This window comes from Podarcis raffonei, chromosome 1 (assembly GCF_027172205.1).
Source record: "Podarcis raffonei isolate rPodRaf1 chromosome 1, rPodRaf1.pri, whole genome shotgun sequence".
NCBI classification, from domain to species: domain Eukaryota; kingdom Metazoa; phylum Chordata; class Lepidosauria; order Squamata; family Lacertidae; genus Podarcis; species Podarcis raffonei.
The window spans coordinates 119,647,755-119,666,867 of record NC_070602.1 but is presented as its reverse complement, the minus strand read 5'-3'; the positions used below and the strand labels follow the sequence as shown (position 1 = coordinate 119,666,867).

The following is a 19,113-nucleotide window of genomic DNA, read 5'->3' as shown; positions in this document are numbered from 1 at the left end:
TGACTCCACCTTGCTCCTAGCTGCGATTGGTCAAGCTATGGCGCCGGGCCAATTCTCATTTCCTTTTCTTCAATTTGTCTCCTGTCTAGCAGTGGCGGGCTTTAATCCTCCCAGCCAGGCACATACATGCGCATTTGCGCGAGGGCCCTTTGGAGCTGCCCTAGCCATCCACATGAATCTAAGAGAAAAAGGGAGGTGGGGGCACATTTATTTAACCTACACCAGAACCACGGGCGACCCACCCAAACCAGCTAGGGCACGGGTGTCAAACACAAGGCCCGCGGGCTGAATTCGGCCCGCCAGACCTCGTCATGTGGCCCGTGTAGCCGCCACCGGCCGCCAGCCTTCACCTTTTATTCTCGCTTCTTTCTTTTTTTTGACACAAGAAAGCCGCCTCTTCAGCGCATGCGCAGCAGCCTACAAGCTAGAGAACGTCTGCCCTCTAGCAGCGCCGGCCGTTCTACACAGGAAACCTCCACTTTACATGCATTCAGGAAACCTCCACTTGTTTTTATATTGAGCGCATATTGAGTCCTATAGATACAACCGGCCCTTTGAGGGTGACCAAATTGCTGATGCGGCCCCCGATGAATTTGAGTTTGACACCCCTGAGCTAGGGTGTCGATTTGTTGTAGTTTTTAGCACCTCTATTGTTACGCTGGCATCTGTTCAGGGCTCCCCCAAGTCGCCCGGCAAATTTACAACTTCATGGTGAGTTCTGGTACCTATTTTTCTTGAGGGGGGGGGACCCACTGTAAATGTATGACATAGTAATTGCATTGATTAAGCGTTCCAATTCACAGAAGCTTATGTTTACAATTTAATTAGCTGAAAGCCCCTCAGGCCAAGTGGTGCATAATTTGTAACAACAGTAATACCTAAAAATATCAAAGTAAAAGCAGAGCAGCAGAACAACCATCTGGGGCAAGAGGGTTGTAAAAATACAATAGCTTAATGGCCTGCACAAATTGCCTGGCAATGGAAAACCCTTGGGCTCGGTGGCAGACTTGCCTCCCTGGAAAGAAGGCTCCAAGGTTGAGGGGACACAATCTTTCAGAGATCTTCAACTACCTAAATTTTGAGAGTAGGGGAACTGAGGAATACCTAGGCCATTTAGTGCCTTAGTTATGCTTGGCAGCTTGATTTGGATTCAGAAATGGACAGAGAGCTTGCGTAGTTGTTTTAAAACTTCTGGACATGATCGAAATGCCTTGTCTCACTATTATGATCTGGTTGCTGCGTCATTTTTGAGGTCGTGACAGTAGCTGGAAAGTGTTTTGAGGGAAGTGAATTATAGTGAATTTTTCTCCTTGGTAATATATTCTGAAAGTGCAAATACTCGCAGCTGAGTTTGTCTGCCTGCAAATTTTGTACTTCAGTCAGGGCCGTCTTACCCATAGGCGCTAGCCAGGCCGAGAGTCCTGGGCCTGAGAGTTGAGTCTGGGGAAGAGCCCGCCTGTCAGTCGGAGCGCCGCAGCGGGCTCTTCTGCTGCGGGCGGCTCTGTGCCGCAATTTCAGGAGTGACCAAGCCAGTGAGATGCTGAGGCGGCCGGCCAGCTCCGCCCTCCTGCGTGCCTGGGACTGGGCAACCTGGGGGGGGGGAATCTTTGCACCTCGGCACCGCATATGCTTAAGACAGCCCTGACTTCAGTTGTAGTTTCCAAACTGTGTTCAAGGGAAGTCCCATGCACACTGCACTGTTTAAGATAATTAGTGCCACTGTTAACACCTGACTTTATTCTTTGATGTAGGGGCCTGCTGGCAATGATGGTACCCCAGGACGAGATGGAGCTGTTGGAGAAAGGGTAAGATTAGTACACAATATTATATGGAGCTGTGCTGTAAATTTTGGCGTCTTCTAATAGTCATGCTGGCCACATGACCCAGAAGTTGTACGCCGGCTCCTTCGGCCAATAAAGCGAGATGAGCGCCGCAACCCCAGAGTCGGCCACGACTGGACCTAATGGTCAGGGGTCCCTTTACCTTTACCTTTACCTATATCTTTGGGTTAAATCACAATCCGAACTCTGAATTGCTGCAAGAAAAGCCAGTTTCAAAGCTCAAGAGCTTCAAATAAGAAAGCCAAGAAAACAAACTTAACCATAGTTTCAGTGAGGGCCAGTATATCGTCCCCAATGTTATAGAAGCTACAAGTCACCACAAAACCATTGGTCTCACTTGAATATAAAAGCTGCCAGTAGCTTTTATTTGTTGTATCAGGACTGCCGAAGATTAGTGGTGGTACTTATGTATGCCATATTTACATACAAACCATGCCAAATATAGTTGGTACATCTCATGATTAAGATAACCTCATTGCTCATATTTGTGGCTGAGCTACCTTTCTGCATGGATGTGTTGATATTGTCCATGTGGATATGAGCTGTCAGTTTAAGAAGTAGATTTTCTACTACAAGTGAAGAGAATGACTCTACTCCATCTTCTCTCTCTCTCTGTCTGTCTCTTGCCATGCTGGTTGTTTCAGTGCTGATTCAATTCATGCAAGGGCATGCAACAAGATGTTGCAGTGTGAAATGATCTTGTTCAGATTTCCAACCAATCTGCAGTGTCCATTTCCAGGATACTCCTTTACACTCCTCTTTCTTCCTGGTTTTCAATTCCCCCTGCCCACCAGACAGACACTCAGCATTCTATGGCTATTGAATTTGAACGAATGAATCTTTATTTGCGTCAGCCATTGGCCATAGCAACAAAACAACAACGCGATATACAAAAACAGAAATAAAAGTCGATTATATAAAACACAGTTTAGGGTCCTGAGGCAGCAGTCAAATAGTGGGCCTTATTCTGATTGGCCCAGCTAAAAACCTTGCAACCTTTGCTGTCACCTGTTCATCTTGATCTGCCAAGGTCACTGTGGCAGTGGTTGGGTGACATGGAATAGACAATAAAAGAGGTGTGATAATCTCATTCCTCAAGTCTTTATAAAGAGTGCAAGCCAGAAGGGCATGTGCCACCGATTCGGTATTGCCATCTCCACAGGGACATAAGCGTTTTTTGTGTGGAATCTGTTGGAATCACCCCTCGAGTGCAGCAGGGCAATACATACAATCTTGTGAGGGTAAAAGTGTGTCTATGTCAGGTGTAGGCAAACTCGGCCCTCCAGATGTTTTCAGACTAGAATTCCCATCATCCCTGACTACTGGTCCTGTTAGCTTGGGATGATGGGAGTTGTAGTCCTAAAACATCTGGAGGGCTGAGTTTGCCTATGCCTGGTCTATGTTTTAGAATTGCTAGGTTATGCAGATAGGGTGCCAGAGAGTCGAGATGGGAAGGTGGACAATATTCATACCGTGGGCCAAATTTCCTTATTGTGCTTAAGTTGTTCTGATGCTCAATATCATTTAGGTGCTGACAAATTAGACTGTTTGCTTTGCTAGAACCCAAAGTGAGTAGCTGTTGTGGCTATTGAATGGGCACATTTCTCACTGGGTTGTTTGAGGATTCCTTCTCCCCTGCTTAGAATTGTTCCCTAAAATTATTTTGGTCTTCCTGCTAATACCTCCGCCCTGTGTGCATAAGGTGCTGCTTTAGCTATGTAAGGATTGGCACTCAGAGAATGAATTTGTGACATATAGACGAGAGAATATTTGTAATTCTTCTTGCAGGGTGACCGTGGCGAACCTGGACCTGCAGGCGTTCCTGGTTCTGTGGGTTCTCCAGGCACTCCAGGGCCAGTTGGGTCTCCAGGGGATGCAGGACTAAGGGGTGAACCAGTAAGTATGGACATTTCCTTTTGTCTTCGTATGTAGTTTCTCCACCCTTGGTCCCCACCCTGTGCTCAGTTCTCACCTGTGGCTGTCAGCGTGGGACAGCGGCCACACCACGGGAAACTGCTTCGACTGGTTGCTAAACCAGGTGAGGGTAGCCAATGGGTCTCAAACCCTCTGTGAGTTAGGGACTTCCGCTGCATGTGAAGACAGGCTCCAGTGGATTGAGACCAGTAGTGGGTCCAATGGCCATGAAGGTGGTTTCTGTATGTGCTGTAGAGGGAAGTGAGGGGCAGATGGGGCCCGTCAACCTGGGAAGGTAGCCCATTTAGGAGAAGGAAAACTCTGATCCTAAACTTCTGCTGCCTTGTGACTGTACTCATCTGGGAGAAAGGCTTTAGGACAGGCATGGCCAAACTTGGTCCTCCAGCTGTTTGGGGACTACAGTTCCCATTACCCCTGACCACTGGTCCTGTTAGCTAGGGATGATGGGAGTTGGAGTCCCAAAACAGCTGGAGGGCCAAGTTTGGCCATGCCTGCTTTAGGAGTAAGCCCCAAGGAAAAATCCATATCCACTGCCTTGTGGGACATCTTCAGGAGAAAAAAGGCTAAGGAGTAAACCGTGCAGAAATCTGGAGTAGACCCCCAAAGATGGTTGGATGGAGCCTTGTACGCCTCCTTCCGGCAACTCCTGCATTCAAACTGATGCCAAAGGTATTGCTCTGCTTTCCTTTGGACCACATCAGTGAGGCTGTCATCTTAGCACCCCAGGACCTCCTTACACACTGCCCAGGCTTGTGTCCTAGAGAGGCTACTTGGGTGCTGCTAATACAGCAGTTTGACTTCACCCCTGGAGGTGCCCTCCATTGTTTTTCGAGACAGATGGAGTCGAACAACAGTATGTGACTCTAGTTTCCTGGTTGGCAATACAGCACCTAGAACTGAGCACTTATAAAGGAGTCACTTGTGAGGCTAAGGATATGTCTTGGTCATGCTTGGAGGAGACAGATGTCTCTTGTTCTTTCTTGGTGGGTAGGATTGCTGTTGCAGTGTGGTGTAGTGGTTAAGAGCAGTGGACTCGTAATCTGGTGTACCGGGTTTGATTCCCTGCTCCTCCACCTTGGGCTAGTCACACTTCTCTAAAGTCTCTCAGCCTCACTCACCTCACAGAGTTTTTGTTGTGGGGGAAGAAGGGAAAAGGAGATTGTTAGCTGCTTTGAGACTCCTTAGGGTAGTGATAAAGCGGGATATCAAATCCAAACTCCTCCTCCTCCACCTCCTCCTCCTCCTCCTCCTCTTCTTCTTCTTCTCAGATAGTGCCTGCCGTTATGAAGTGTCATTGGTGACCATAGAGATACTATGTAAAAGAACTGTAAACATGGTTATGAAGTTGATAGAATAATGGCATCGATCATGAATATATTAATGAAACCACTTTTCATTTCCCTGTAGGGCTCTCGAGGTCCGATGGGCCCTTCTGGTCGTGCTGGAAAACGAGGTTTGCCTGTATGTCCTACATGAGTACTTTTAACTGACTGTAAATGAGTTAAATTTAGGGCAGAAAAAAATACCAGACCATTGCAGTTCTTTCTAGTTGTTTTCCAAAATTAGTGTCAGTTTCAAATCAGCTGTTAAAAAATAAATAAAGGGATAACATTGCATTTTGGTTCAACCAACTTAATGCAAGCAACCCATTGAAATATTTCAAATTAATCTAAATTTACTCATGAACTGAATCTTTGTACAAGCAATTTGGGATTTGCCTTGAAACGGCACGTGCCTTTGCAGTCATACCTTGGAAGTTGAACGGAATCCATTCAGGGAAGTCTGTTTGACTTCCAAAACTTTCAGAAACCAAAGCATGGCTTCTGATTGGCTGCAGGAAGCCGTGTCAGATGTTCAGCTTCTGAAAACCGTTCGAAAACCGGAACACTCACTTCTGGATTTCGATTGTTCAGGAGCTGATTTGTTTGGGAGCCAAGGCGTTTGAGATCAAAGGTACGACTGTACTGTAGTTTAAAAGTGAGTTCAGTAAGTATACACTGGGTTTGTACTTGTATTTATTAGTTGAATATAACTCAAGCTTATGGAAGCTGAATCAGTAGCAAAATCTTTCTTTTTAGATGGTTCCACCATTTGACTAGTGCAGCCAGCAGACAAATGTTCTTAAATGTACTTCCCTTCAAAGTTCTGAGCGAACAGAATTAACCAGAAGCTAGAAATTATCTTTGTTTCTTAATAAAGAGAGCAAAAGGCCATTCTGTAAGGGTTTTTTTTATTATTATTATGCAGACTTGCAAGCGAGGGGGAAAGAAAACATTGCAACTATGGCATCATTGCCCTAGGAGAATTTTCTTACTTATTTTGTGAACAATCTAACTGTACACCTTTTGCGTCACTGGGAGATATTTAAGCACGTGGTCAGTGTCCCTGTTAAATGTAAGGATGTAAGAAAAGCCTGCTTGATCAGACCAGTAGCACATTGAGTACAACCAGATTCCCATGGAAAACCCAGAAGCAAGATATTCAGAGATACCCTACCTCCAAAGGGGGAGTTAGGTGGGGTGTTGTAATTATAGATCGTCAGATCAGTGTTAAGCCTCATGCAATACCCTTCAAGTTAAAACCCATGAATGCTGCTTAACTCCCCCCCCCTTCCTACTTTTAGGGTCCACAAGGTCCTCGTGGTGACAAAGGGGACAACGGAGATCGAGGGGACAGGGGACAGAAGGGTCACCGAGGCTTCACTGGTCTTCAAGGTCTCCCTGGACCTCCTGTGAGTCTTTATCAATTTTTTTTTTGCCTTTACTTTTATTCAAAGATTCCATTGTTGTCTATGATCTCTGATCTGGAACTTGCGTATGTTGTAAACAAAATCTGCCCTTTTCCCCTTGTGGGGTATCCAAGAGCCCGTATAGAGTCCTTACATAGGTACCCTATTGGTATGAGAGAATAACAGAGGCCAACCAGAGAATATTGATAAGCAAAGCAACTAGTAAGTCTGATCTTTATTGATCTGTTGCAACAGGGTGCTCCCCTCACACGCAGGAAAGGAGGAGGACCCAGAACAAAGGTGTGCCCACCCTTATATAGACATTTTAAATTCCCTGTCCTGGAGCTCAAGACCACCCCTCCATACATCATACATACATCACAGAAGGGGTGTGACCCAAGACCACCCCCCTCAAACATCATACCTACATCACAGAAAAGGCGGTCTACAACAGAAATTTGAATGTTGTTGTTTTTCCTGTCTGTCGGGTTATCTGATAATGCCTTATCTGATTGCCTTTCCTGGTAGTCTGTCACCCTTTGAAATGGTGATTACTAAATTCCTGTAACAATGGGAAGGCTCCCTGACCCCCTCCCTCTTTGTAGAGAAAACATTTGGTCAGTTTGGGAGTCAGAATGGTTTCAGGTCGGTCTTCCTCTGCTGATCTATGTACGTGCTTGGTTGGTACATTTATGAACATTTATTATATATATAAGACCTTAAAATTCTTATAACACGGACCACTGTATATATGGAGCGACTGTGCATGCTCTTCCTATTACTTTTGATAGAAGGCTTTTCCCCTTCCTCACTGCAGTTAATAGGGAACCTTTTGTAGGCAGTGCACTCTGTTTGCTTTTCAGAATCCCCACACTCCAAAGGGTCCTCTGTGTGTCTTGCAAATAAAATGTACTAACACATTTTTCTTTCTTATCTGCCTGCCCTCAACCCCAAAATGCAAATCTTTTGCCATATCAAGAACTTGAAAGAGATGAGTACCAAGTCCCTTCTAGTTTACAATCACCCCATCAAAATCATCATCATCATCTTCTTCTTCTTCTTCTTCTTCTTCCTCTTCCTCTTCCTCTTCCTCTTCCTCTTCCTCTTCCTCTTCTTCTAGTTGCCTGGAAAGCTCTTGCCACAGGCAAGTAGATGAGTGACTATTTGCAAGCTTGGGCATATAACACAATAGCCAACATTTTTGCTTTTGCATCCTCTTATGATGAACTGCGTTATTTATTTATTTGGGATTGTATCTGTTGAATAGTGGGTAGACATAGCAGACAACACAGCGGTTTCTCCAAAGCAGCTCTTTATTTGTAAGCTGGAACAGAACTGAACCGAAGGGTTCAGCCAGCCTGCTTATATAGAGCTCCAGTACAACGTAACTGTAACAACTTTCTGTAACTATCCAATCACTGAACGCAACTTTCGATCCCTTATTTGCATATGTGGACCTGAACTATCTACAGTATCCCCCTGCTGGCCCAGGGTGAGAACTTCAGTACATAACAGTATCCAACCTCAGTCAAACGAAGTGTAGACCCACTGAAATCTGTGCACACGACTAACTTAAACCCATTCTTTTCACTGTGTCTACTCTGAGTATAACTTAGTTGGAGAAAACCCAAAATTTCTTACTCGCTCTTTTCCATAATGTCCCAGGGCGGATTATAACAAAACAACCATTCACTTCTAAAAGCGAGTGAAAACGAAAGTCCCAAACCCAGGGCTCGTGTTTCCTTTGGGGATGAGGCACAGCAGAGACTGTGGTGATATTATATGTACTTTATTTACCTACATATACAACCTGAGCCTGTGATAGAGGGGTTCACAGCATTAACAACCCCAAAGGGTCTTTTTTCTCTCTCATAGCCGCAGGTTTCAAACAGAAATCAAATGTTGCTCTCAAATATTTTTCTGACTCTCACTCCTGCTTGCCGCTTTCCCTCCCACTCACATCACTGCAGCCCCAGCTCTCTCAATCTGTTGAGGGAGGGGGCTCCATCCATTTACTGTTTTAACCCCTTAATTTAATTCCCCCTTAAGGGAATCACCCAGGCTACCAGCTCATCAGGAGGCTAACCTGGCTATTCCAAGAATTAAGCCTTGATTAAATTCTAACACTTGCAGGGTCTAGGGATTAGAGGAGTCTGGCACACATCTTAACACCCAAACTCACAACACTACCATAATGTTTATTTTAAATAATGCCTCACCCATATTATTTCCCTGCAGGGTCCTATCGGTGAACAAGGCAGTTCTGGGATTCCAGGTCCATTTGGCCCTAGAGTGAGTACACCAGATATGAAAAACAATATGGAAACAATTAGATTCCCCACCCCCACCCCGTTGAAAGTTTGCTGTTGTGCAGATGGTGTTTTGTTGATTTCAAAGTAAATGAACTTTGCATGGGGATTACAATGTACTTTCGTTAAGCAAGGTTATTGCTTGAGGCTATTTGTCCTATTCTTTTCCAAAGATAATCTTGGATTTGTCAAAAAAAAAAAAAAGTTAGCTTGCAGAGGATCTCAATTTTCAATCCCAAATAACAAGGTTCTATCCCTCAAGGTTATGGAAATGCTTGGAATTTTTTGTGTACAAAGGTGAATGGAATTCACGGAGCAAATGGTGTGTGCCCTGTGTGCTAATTTGCATATCTTTAATGACCCTTTGTTGTGTTTCCCAGTTCACTCTTTGCAATATTTTCCCATTATGTCCTTGCATCACTTACACTGCCTCCCTGTTCCTTGCAAACCCAATTCAATTTTTTTTTTTTTTTTTTGCATTTGAACAAAGCACAGATAGTGGGACAGATTCTGCCCTCAGTTATTCATGCCCTACCTGCTTAGATGCCAGGTTAGATGTTATTTATTTACTTATAGCATTTGTAGGCTGCCCTATAACAAAAAATTCTCAGGGCAGCTTTCAACACGACTCTTTTAGCAACAAAAATAACCATATAATATGATGCAACATGAAACTAAAGAAATGGAGAATAAAAATTAGATGCAAGGCCAAATTAAACAGTGCCTTAGCTCTGTATCTGTGCCTTAAAATACAGAGGTGGAATCTACACATATATAAAAAAATTCTGAAAATGCTTTTTTGCATTGAATTTTCCATAAGGCTCGCTATTGCCATCTAGTGTCACATATTGCACTTAAAACACACTTAAAATGTTTTATTTGCAGCTGTATAGCTGAGTCCAGAGATACTTTTTTTTAAAAAAAATAGTTTTTATTAAAGATTTTCTTGGATTACAGAAATATGTGCAGTATCTCCATTTTCAGGTTATAGAGTCTTTTCTACAGATCAGTTACATTCGATACGAGTCATTAATGTTAAGATTAATGTATAAGATTGGGGTACATAAGATGGAGGAAAAGCCAGAAGTATAACTCTTCAGCTGAAGTGGGTGATTAATGTGCAAATTCCTTCCCAATGCAGGGCCCTCCAGGTCCAGTTGGGCCTTCAGGTAAAGAAGGAAATCCTGGACCACATGGGCCAGTTGGACCTCCTGGTGTAAGAGGAACTTTAGGAGAAGCAGGACCTGAGGTAAACAATGGGAAATTTAGGGAGGGTGGTGGCGCCTTGGGGTTGTATCAGTTTGTACAGCATTTACCCCACTACTGGTGCAAAAAATAAGATAGCTATTGGTAGTAATTTTACTACTGGGAATTTTGTTGCTTTGGAGGGCAAGCGACTCTCTACTTAATTTCCAAAGGAGGAGATTAGCGAAAAAAAGGATGCGCTGTGTTGAAATTAGATCGATTTTGTGGGATATAGCTATTACAGTGGTACCTCGGGTTACATACGCTTCAGGTTACAGACTCCGCTAACCCAGAAATAGTACCTTGCGTTAAGAACTTTGCTTCAGGATGAGAACAGAAATCGCGCGGCGGCGGCAGCGGGAGGCCCCATTAGCTAAAGTGGTGCTTCAGGTTAAGAACAGTTTCAGGTTAAGAACGGACCTCCGGAACGAATTAAGTACGTAACCAGAGGTACTACTGTAATGATATATTAACATGGGTCATTAAGGTAAGATGGTGAATATGCAGGAGAAATGATTCTGAGGAGATATGGAGGGTGTTTGTAGAATTTGTACTGTTAAAATGGAAAGGGGCCAAACTATCGCAAGAGTTGTTGAAATTTTGGGAGGTTGGATAGTTACAATGGAGTGGTCTCAGTGGTGGGGTGCACATTTTTATTCTTATTTATTTATTCTTATTTATTTATGTCAAAAAAAGAAAAACGGAAATTAGATCAATTTCAACAGTGTTTAACAGCACTGTGTTGAAATTAGATCGATTAGCACCAGATGAAATTAGACTGATTTGTTACAAACTGCTTTGAGTGCTTATGGCAGAAAAGTGAGTTCATTAATTGACAACACAATCTTCTACATGCCCGATCAACTGGGACTTATTCCCAGGTAAGTGTTCACTGCACATTTTATAGCAGTCTTTCCCAACCTGCTGTTCTCCAGGCATTTGGGGCTACAACTTCCATCGCCCCAGGCAGCATGGCCATGTTGCGTAGGATTAGATGGTCTTCAGACCATCATCCTGTGTCAAAGTATTTGTCCAGTTGCTTGCTCAGCTATAACCGTAGTGTTTTCTTGCTGAGACAATGCAATCATCCCTCCTCCATTACTCGCAAATCCATTGCAGTTGGGCATGCCAGATCAACACACCCAGGTGTTGTTTAGCAACTTAGCTAGAATGCTGTCCCTTCATAGCTTGTGCCCCAGGCATTTCACTGAGTCATCAGGAGTCTAGTCTCTCTCACTACTTTTACCTTTAGGGTCCACCAGGTGATCCAGGTCCCCCAGGTCCCCCTGGTCCTCCAGGCCATCTCACTGCTGCACTTGGGGACATCATGGGACATTATGACGATATGATGCACGATCCACTGCCGGAATTCACAGAAGACGAAGCTGCCCCGGATGACAGCAATAAAACAGACCCGGGAGTCCATGCCACACTGAAGTCGCTGAGTAGTCAGATTGAAACAATGCGTAGCCCTGATGGATCTAAGAAACATCCAGCCCGCACCTGTGATGACCTGAGGCTGTGTCATCCATCCAAGAAGAGTGGTACGTGTATGTTTGTCTATGTACGTATGTATGTATGTATGTATGTATGTGTGTGTGTATGTCGGCTGTCAGAGTCACTGTTGATGAAGGCAAATATAATAATAATATAATAATTTATTATTTATACCCCACCCACTCTGGGCGGTTTCCAACAGAATATTAAAATACAATAACCTATTAAACATTAAAAGCTTCCCTAAACAGGGCTGCCTTCAGATGTCTTCTAAAAGTCTGGTAGTTGTTTTTCTCTTTGACATCTGGTGGGAGGGCGTTCCACAGGGCAGGTGCCACTACTGAGAAGGCCTGGTTCCCTGTAACTTAGTTTCTCACAGTGAGGGAACCGCCAGAAGGCTCTCAGCACTGGACCTCAGTGTCCGGGCAGAACAATGGGGGTGGAGACGCTCCTTCAGGTATACTGGACCGAGGCTGTTTAGGGCTTTAAAGGTCACCACCAACACTTTGAATTGTGCTCAGAAACGTACTGGGAGCCAGTGTAGGTCTTTCAAGACCGGTGTTATATGGTCTCGGCGGCCGCTCCCAGTCACCAGTCTAGCTGCCGCATGTATCAACGGATGTAGACTTAAAACTTCTGCAGTCTGCCACAGCACTGAATGGTCTTAGGTCTTAGAAGCACCACCATAGCAATGTCTATCTGCTATGTAGCAGCTGATCCTCTTTCACTTTACCCTACATGTTCAGTACATCTGTGTCAGAGTGTAGAAGAAACTGGGTTTTAATTAGCCTTTCATATGGGATCCATAACATAAGAAAATGTGGTGGTCCACAGGAGGGAGCAAGCCAGAATTGTGGTCCATAAGACAAGAATCTCTAAGAATTGCTAGAGCAGATGAGAACAGCAAAAATTGCAGTTCGCTTCATATCTCTTCATCTAAAAACAAAAAACCCTCAACAATATCTGCTGGAGTGATTTAATACAGTTTCCAAGAAAAACGATTTCCCCTTGAACTTATCAACACAAATTAAGAAAAATTGGTTAACCGTGATGGAGTTATCAAATATTTCAGCCAAATCTCTTGCAACCTCCTAGAGCAGAGCTTTTCAAACTTTTCATGTTGGTGACATACTTTTTAGACATGCATCATTTCACAACACAGTAATTCCGTTTTACTGGCAAACTGGAGGTAAACTAACCCCTTTCCAGCGACACACCTACACACTGCAGCCGACACAGTAACATGTCACAACACACAGTTTGGAAAGCTCTGTCCTAGAGTCTTCAGAGTGGAATAAGCTTATAAGAATGAATAAATATAATAAAATGACCTGGCTCATGACTTTCCTTCCACTGCCAGATGGGAGGGGAGAGGTGACTCTTACCAATTCTTCTTCCCCACCGCAAGCCTTCGAACCCTACAAAAATCTGTTTCCTTGGACTGTGGCAGCCTCTGGAACAGTGGAAGGAGCTGCCGAAGCCAAGAGTCTTCCATGGGTGGAAAGAACCTTTGAGTTTGTGGGAGACTAAATTGAGATCCAAGCCCATAAATATTAAACTTTATGCAGCCGTATTCAAATATCACCTGAAAAGGTCTGGAGGTTCTCATCCTGAAGCAAAGTTCTTAACCTGAAGCACTATTTCTGGGTTAGCAGAGTCTGTAACCTGAAGCGTATGTAACCTGAAGCGTATGTAACTCGAGGTACCACTACACCTTTAGGTGCCAGGCAAAAACATTCCTTTTTAACCAGGCCTTTGGTTGACCTGATCAACATCCCATACCCTTTAAAAATGTGGTTCCTTTTTTGGGTGGGGGCTATTATTGGGTTATTGCTTTTATTTTTATTTTATATACAGTGGTGCTTTGGGTTACAGACGCTTCAGGTTACAGATGCTTCAGGTTACAGACGCTTCAGGTTACAGACTCCACTAACCCAGAAACAGTACCTCAGATTAAGAACTTTACCTCAGGATGAGAACAGAAATCGCGCGGCAGCAGCGGGAGGCCCCATTAACTAAAATGGTACCTCAGGTTAAGAACAGTTTCAGGTTAAGAACGGACCTCCAGAACAAATTAAGTTCTTAACCCGAGGTACCACTGTACTGTGATCTTTTTATGTGAACTGCCCTGAGACCTCCAGGTATAGGGCGGTATATAAATTCAATTAATAATAAAAATAAAAATAAAACGGCAACATGGTATATAACACCAATTTAACCTGTCCCGAGACTGAAGTGCTGGCAACGTGAATGTAGTGTTTGAGGATTAGTTCAATTGTTCTCAGGTTTTTGTATATGGAGCTTTTTCCCTTCCTTCCGCTGACTGTTGAATTCTCTTTCCACCCCTTCTCTAAAAATGCCCCATATTAATTTGTTACATTACCACTGCATGACTCATTTTTGAATGGATGATATTGAACCAGAAGAATTGTAGTATGGTCCTATGCATACTTACTTGGAAACAAGTCCTACTTTGTTCAGTGGGGTTTACTTCCAGATGTCTACGCGTTTGCTTGTTGCCTTACAAAACTGGTTTACTCCATTGTATACTTTTACTGGAAGAAACCTGTGTGCGATAATTATGACCTACTTACTGGACCAGTAACTGCTGGTTTGTCTCGCTTTAAACTTTCCTGTTTGATCTTTGCAGGAGAATATTGGATTGATCCTAATCAGGGTTGTGTGGAAGATGCTATCAAAGTATTCTGCAATTTGGAAACAGGAGAATCGTGTATACCTGCCAACCCAGCTAGCATCCCACGTAAAACATGGTGGACTAGTAGATCATCTGACCTAAAGCCCGTATGGTATGGACTTGATATGAATAGAGGTTCACAGGTAATTAAAGTTACTTTTTGGGGGGGATATTCACCTCATCATTGTCTTTTGGAGGTTTTTAGAAATGTAATCCATAATGAAAATTGTATTATAAATCTAGGTGAGTTGAAAAATATAAGCACATTTAGTTATTAATATGTCTGGTTTTTAATATAGCATTTATTTTATGTATTAGATTGATTATTGGCAATTTGGCAGCCAAAGCTCTCAGTTTTGCCTGAGGATTAGAACGACAAAAGCAATTTTGTAATGTACAGGAGTAACAAATTGCAGCAAAGCAGAATCAAATGCCAGCATAAAAACACACCTCACCTTAGAGGCCACCATGGATAAATGTCTTCTCCTGGGCCACCACACCTTCCCAAACTTCTGAGAGCGGTGGAACTACTAAGAGGTCCTCCTCTGACAATTTCAATAGCCAAGAAGGAGGGGAGGAAGGAGACAGTCTTTCAGATATTAAATTTAAATTCCTCATAGTGTGTAGCAAGCTGTTTCAGTTATACTTCAACTGAATTGCATGGATTTAGTGGGGAGGAGAAGATATTATCTAGAGTCGTGTAAATGAGTTTTCACTTCTTCATACCTCTGCAGTTTGTCTACGGAGACAGTGAGTCACCCAACACTGCTGTCACTCAAATGACTTTCCTCCGTTTGCTGTCCAAAGAAGCTTCTCAGAATATCACCTACCTTTGCAAGAACAGCATAGGGTACATGGATGACCAAGCCAAGAACCTGAAGAAAGCTGTGGTCCTGAAGGCAGCTAATGACCTTGAGATTAAAGCTGAAGGAAACAGCCGCTTTAGATACACTGTCCTTCAAGACAGCTGCAGCGTAAGTTGGCGGGTTTCTTTGTTTTGCATTTTCAGCACTGGGCATTCATAATGAGACATGAAGCAAAACAGGATTTTACTACAAGCTTCTCTCAGCAAGAGAATATCCCCACAGCATTGGGTTTTGAAATCAGAATTTACAATTCGGTGGTGGGGGATGATACCGCAACCAGTTGCACTGTGTAATTTCCAGTCACAATGAAGGCCCTGTGCAATTAATTGGTCATCACAGCCAGATGGCAGTTGAGTGGAAGGGAAAGCTCAACATACCTTGGACAGTCACAATGATGCTACACACACCAAAGGCCCATAGCAGCTTCTATATACGGTATGAACTGGCAATTTTATCTGCCTGCCAAGAGCCAGCTAAATATAGGAACACAGGGAGCAGCTTTATACAAAGTCAGTCCGTTCCTTCATCTAGCTCAGTACAGTCATACCTTGAAAGTCAAACGGGATCCGTTCTGGAAGTCCAGTTGACTTCCAAAACATTCAGAAACCAAAGTGTGGCTTCTGATTGGCTGCTGGAAGTTTCTGCAGCCAATCGGAAGCCGTGGAAGCCCTATCAGACGATCGGCTTCCAAAAATAGTTTGCAAACCGGAGCAGTCACTTCCGGGTTTGTGGCGTTCGGGAGCCAAAACGTCCGAGAACTAAGCTGTTCGAAAACCAAGATACGACTGTATTGTTTACACTGACCGGCAATTTCAGAAAATTGTCTCCCTCTCCCCCAGGGATTTAATCCCCCAGGGATTAAACCTTTTGGGGGGAAAGTGCTCTGTCACTGAGCTATAATCAGGGCTGTTTTCCAGCTGGAACTCGCTGGAACTCAGTTCTGGCACCTCTCAGGTGGGTGCCATTGCCATTCTAAGAGAACAAGGGAGATGCTCATGGTGAATTGTGTGGCAAGTCCCCCTCCCCCCTTGGAAAATAAAGACACAGGACACGGTATATTAAGGTTAATGGGCTTAAAAGGCCACAACTTTATTGATTGCACAAATTGAGCGGTATTGGCTTAGGCATTGGTCCTATCAACTAACCGGCTTCAGCCTAATTGCATGAAGGCTGGTAAGGGTTAACCACCAGTGGGGGGAGTCCTGCTGATGTACTTCAACTAGAAGCTCCCCCAGGGTCACCGCTCGGGGGTGTGTGCCTTAGGCCCACACCTCCATAGGCTTCGGACAGGGCAACGCCCCCCAGAATCCTTTACCGGACTACCCTTTGCTTTGGGGAAGGTGATGGCGCTTCCTTCCCCCCTCATTTGCATAACAATACCCCTACCAATGCCTACGACCAACCGAAGTCCATAGCAATGTCAAAGAGCTAAATCTAAGGGGTGGGTGGGGTGGGAAACCGGAGCAGCTGGAGCGGAGAAGAGAGGAAAATCATCGGGCGCGCCGGCCCTAAGTAGCCCAGGCCACGCCTCCCTGGCCAGCCGATTGGCTGATTGGGGAGATGACGCGCCCGAGGATTCCCTCATTCTCGCGGGGGCTGTGAGTCAGCCCCCACGTGCGTGGGGAGGGCGTGGGCCCGCAACCCCACCTCCTCTCCAGTTCGGAAGTGGCTTTCTGGCACCTCTTTTTCTACAGTCCTTCTTTTGTTGCCAGTGTGTTGTAGCGGCTCTTCTGCACAAACCAGGCTGTCCTTTAACGTAGCATATAATCGCCCAGACTTTTGTGTACGCTAAATAGCAGGCACTCCTTTTGGGACACGTCTTCTCAGTTATAAGCTCGGGACGTGTGTATCAGATTGCAGCCCACCTTGGTTGTCGGAGGCCGGATTTAGCTACTGCGAACTACGGATAAGTAGTGATTGTAATAGCTAAGGAGGGCTATGGGGGTGCGTCTATGTGCAACAGACTGGAGCTGGTCATAAGAAGAGTCTGCTGGATCAGGCCAAAGGCTCATCTAGTCCAGTATCCTGTTCCCACTGTGGCCAACCAGATGCCTGCAGTGAAACCCTCAAGGAGAATCTAAGCACAAGAACAATCTCCCCTCCTAAGGTTCCCAACAACTGGTATTCAGAAGCTTTGCTTCCTTCAGCTGTGGAGGCAGATCATAATCAACATGGCTAGCGGCCATTGATAGCCATATTGTCCGGGAATGTGTCCAATTCTTTTTTAAAGCCAGGCCAGTTAATGGTTGTCACTGTCTCCTGTGCAAGCGAATTCCATAGTTTAACTATGCGCTGTGCAAAGAAGTGCTTTCTTTTTTCCCTTCCTTTCCTGAATCTTCACTGCACCCAGCATAGGTAAAGGTAAAGGGACCCCTGACCATTAGGTCCAGTCATGACCGACTCTGGGGTTGCGGCGCTCATCTCGCTTTATTGGCCGAGGAAGCCGGTGTACAGCTTCTGGGTCATGTGGCCAGCATGACTAAGCCGCTTCTGGCGAACCAGAGCAGCGCACGGAAACGCCGTTTACCTTCCCACCGGAACGGTACCTATTTATCTACTTGCACTTTGACGTGCTTTTGAACTGCTAGGTTGGCAGGAGCAGGGACCGAGCAACGGGAGCTCACCCCGTTGCGGGGATTCGAACCGCCGACCTTCTAATCGGCAAGTCCTAGGCTCTGTGGTTTAACCCACAGTGCCACCCACATCCCTTGCACCCAGCATAGCACATGTTTATTGGCTAAGTAGGCTTAGTTTTCTTCTTGGTTTGCAGAGGATCTGACCAATAGCCTCAAGTCATTTCCCTCCTCTCTTGTTTTCCTTCTCTTGCAGAAACGCAACGGGAATGTGGGCAGCACCGTCTTCGAATACAAAACGCAGAATGTGGCACGCTTACCTATAGTCGACATTGCTCCAGTGGACATTGGAAGTGCAGACCAAGAGTTTGGAATAGAGATTGGGCCAGTTTGTTTTGTGTAGTAAAAAAGGAAAGAAAGAAAGAATAATAAATAAATAAAAAGGGGAGGGGAACCATACATATTCACAAGCATTGGGAAACAACAGCAACAAAACACAAGAATTTGAGTGAAGTTAATCCTGAGACTCTTGAAATAATGGCTGATATTGGAATCAGCATTGTATATAACAGTTCTTTCTAATTCCCTGGCCTGCTTTAGGTTATTTATTTTACTGACTTACACACCTTCAGTCTATATTGTCCCAAGTCAACTTTTTTAATGAAGTAATAGGACTTTAGAAGGACAAATGACCACCCTTTGATGCAAAAATAGCTAACATGTTTCTTAATTAAAAACAAAACAAAAACATCACCGTCATTATTATTTATACATGGGGTTTCTGCTCAGTTTAAAATGGGTGCAATTCGCATGAAGCAAGTACTCTAAACAGATGGGTATATGTAAGACGGTCATTGGCCACCAATTTAAAACCCACTACTGCACCAGTGAGGCGTTGTGGATTATGACACTGATTTTTTTTTTTAAAGAAGCCAGTACACCAATATCTGGTTAGTTACTTCAAATTAATATGTGAAATTGACCCCTGCCCTGAACCACCTATTGGCCTTTACTGATCCCTTAGATTAGCCAAGTCACAGTGCTGAGGTCAAGGAAGAAAAGTCAAATTATCCCTTCTATGTAACTCTTAAAGGTACAGAGGCCCCCTCAGGCTCTAGACACAGGGACCCTAAGGCCACTGGGCCCACCATCTCCAAAGCTCCCTTAGCTTTCCATTTCTTTCTTGCTAATAGTACAAAACCACTCCTGTCCTCTTTGCCCTGTGTGAGGTTTCCTCATGTCCCACTTTCTACTTGGACTTCCGTTATTCAACTTTACCACAACTCATTTCCTCAACTCCCTGGTTTTCAGTCCATCTCATTTGCTGTTTAGCTCCCCCCCCCCCCACATACCACTATCAATTCTGCACCTAGGTTTGGTAACTCAAGGAAATTCACTATCTCCTGGGGCCCACTTAGCTTTCC

The 19,113-nt window shown here is 44.4% G+C and overlaps 1 protein-coding gene across 2 annotated transcripts in view; it reads left to right on the top strand.

Annotated features, from left to right (window-relative positions):
• Positions 1–18,104, top strand: part of COL5A2 (collagen type V alpha 2 chain) — a 186,965-nt gene extending 168,861 nt beyond the window's left edge. For both annotated transcript variants that reach the window (XM_053360184.1, XM_053360191.1), the window contains 10 exons: positions 1,752–1,805; positions 3,630–3,737; positions 5,184–5,237; positions 6,400–6,507; positions 8,743–8,796; positions 9,955–10,062; positions 11,311–11,602; positions 14,206–14,393; positions 14,985–15,224; positions 17,946–18,104. In XM_053360184.1, the coding sequence (XP_053216159.1) occupies positions 1,752–1,805; positions 3,630–3,737; positions 5,184–5,237; positions 6,400–6,507; positions 8,743–8,796; positions 9,955–10,062; positions 11,311–11,602; positions 14,206–14,393; positions 14,985–15,224; positions 17,946–18,092 (1,353 nt within the window). In that variant the 3' untranslated portion in view covers positions 18,093–18,104. The remainder of the gene's footprint in view (positions 1–1,751; positions 1,806–3,629; positions 3,738–5,183; positions 5,238–6,399; positions 6,508–8,742; positions 8,797–9,954; positions 10,063–11,310; positions 11,603–14,205; positions 14,394–14,984; positions 15,225–17,945) is intronic.
• The last annotated feature ends 1,009 nt before the right edge of the window (positions 18,105–19,113 follow it).